The 1,783-nt window shown below is 36.2% G+C and overlaps 1 protein-coding gene across 1 annotated transcript in view; it reads left to right on the forward strand.

Moving 5' to 3' along the window:
* LOC119428723 (voltage-dependent L-type calcium channel subunit beta-4) overlaps positions 1–1,783 on the forward strand; it is a 17,781-nt gene that overhangs the window by 11,071 nt on the left and 4,927 nt on the right. Inside the window, exon 7 of the mRNA XM_037696395.1 lies at positions 964–1,044. Within this exon, the coding sequence (XP_037552323.1) occupies positions 964–1,044 (81 nt within the window). The remainder of the gene's footprint in view (positions 1–963; positions 1,045–1,783) is intronic.

Genomic DNA, 1,783 nt, shown 5'->3' on the forward strand with positions numbered 1-1,783 from the left:
AAACATGCATGTTAGGCTGATTGGTAACTCTAAATTGTCCCTAGGTGTGAGTGAGAGAGTGAATGGTTGTTTGTCTCGTTTGTCTCTATGTGTCCCTGTGATGGACTGGAGACCTGTCCAGGGTGTCCCCCGCCCCTCGCACAGTGATTGCTGGACATGGACACCAGCGACCCCCGTGACCCAAAATGGAATAAGCGGGTAAAGATAATGGATGGATGGATGGATTTCCTGGCTCTGCAGCAGAGATATAAACGATCAGTTTTAAATGAAATTTAAAGGATTTTTTTTCTGAAGTCATACTTGTTAGAAAAATTAAGGTTAGAGTTGTTTGTTAATAAACCGAGATGGGGGGGCGGATTACATTGTACGAAATTAAAACAATATATTTAAACGATAAACTTTAGTTTTACTCAAATCTTTTTGTTTACCATGATGGCAAACTTTGTTGTCTCGTGATAGCTTCTTTTTAATTTTATTAGGAGGCAGATCATCGTCCAAATAATCTAAAACCTAAATTTCCTAATTTAGTGTAAAAACTTAGTTTTGCACCTTTAAGCAGATTTTATGACATCACCACATTTTCTCTGGTGTTTTGTGTCGTGCTGCTGTTCCTGTTTGTAAAATCGAGTTAAACTTCTGCAATTTTTCTAAAATATCATTGCACAGATGCCAGACGTTCATTTTTTATGTATCAAACGATAAAATATCTGTTAGGAGGTCCAAATCTATTATCCGTGTCTAAGAAGTGAATCAGCTGATAAAGATATAAGAACATCTAGTTATGTTGTAAGAAGAGTTAAAATGTCCTTATTTTATAATCCCCATATGTTTCTCTTTTTAACACTATCATTTGCTGCATTCTCTAACGTGGGTGAACATATGATTGTAGCGCAGTGTCGGCTGATCTGCAGTCATTTCGGCTGTTGTCTGTGAAACTGAGGGTTCGGTGCTTTGTGTTAACAGACGGAGCATGTCCCCCCGTATGACGTGGTTCCCTCCATGAGGCCCGTGGTGCTGGTCGGACCGTCGCTCAAAGGCTACGAGGTGAGCCGGGTCTCCGTACGCTCAGATCTGAAAAAAGAAGCCGAATGTCTCAAAACACAAAAATCTGGGAGCGAATCGTCATCCGCACAGGGGTGTCCAAATATTTTCATATGTGGGCCAAATGTATCAAAATAAAAGAACTTGTGGGCCACAAAAGAAAAATAAAGTTTTATTTTTAAACTCAACAATGAGAACAATATTTTGGAAAAAAAGTACTTTTAAATAGTTGTAGATCCAACAAAAAAATGCCTCGTAAATTTAACCTTGTTAACAAAATAATTTGATTTGTTGGGTCTGTTGTGTTGTGTTTAATGTGCTTGTTAAAATAGATTTGAATCTATTCTTAGAAACCAAAAGGTAAAATAAAATGAAAGCACTTTATTTAGCCAGGTTTCATGAAAAATGAGTTGACGTTTTAGTAAAAGTCTGTAAAGGTTTGTGCAGCAGTTTGTAGCAGAAAATTGAAATAAATAAAATTATTAATTTTACACTGCTGTCTTAACATCACTTGTTCATCTTAAAGTATATTTAAGCTATGGATATTTTTTCATTTTTAGTCTTCAGTTATTTGCAAGTGGAAGAGGAAATGACATCACCAAACATAAAAGTGGTATTGGTCCAAAGTACAAGTACTTGAGGCGGGTATCAGGACCAATACCAGTATCAGTATCAGACCACCACACACACACACAAATTTTTTTTTTTAAATTTATTTATATATATATATATGAAAACAACA

This window comes from Nematolebias whitei, chromosome 23, assembly GCF_014905685.2.
Source record: "Nematolebias whitei isolate Nwh7 chromosome 23, NemWhi1, whole genome shotgun sequence".
NCBI lineage: Eukaryota > Metazoa > Chordata > Actinopteri > Cyprinodontiformes > Rivulidae > Nematolebias > Nematolebias whitei.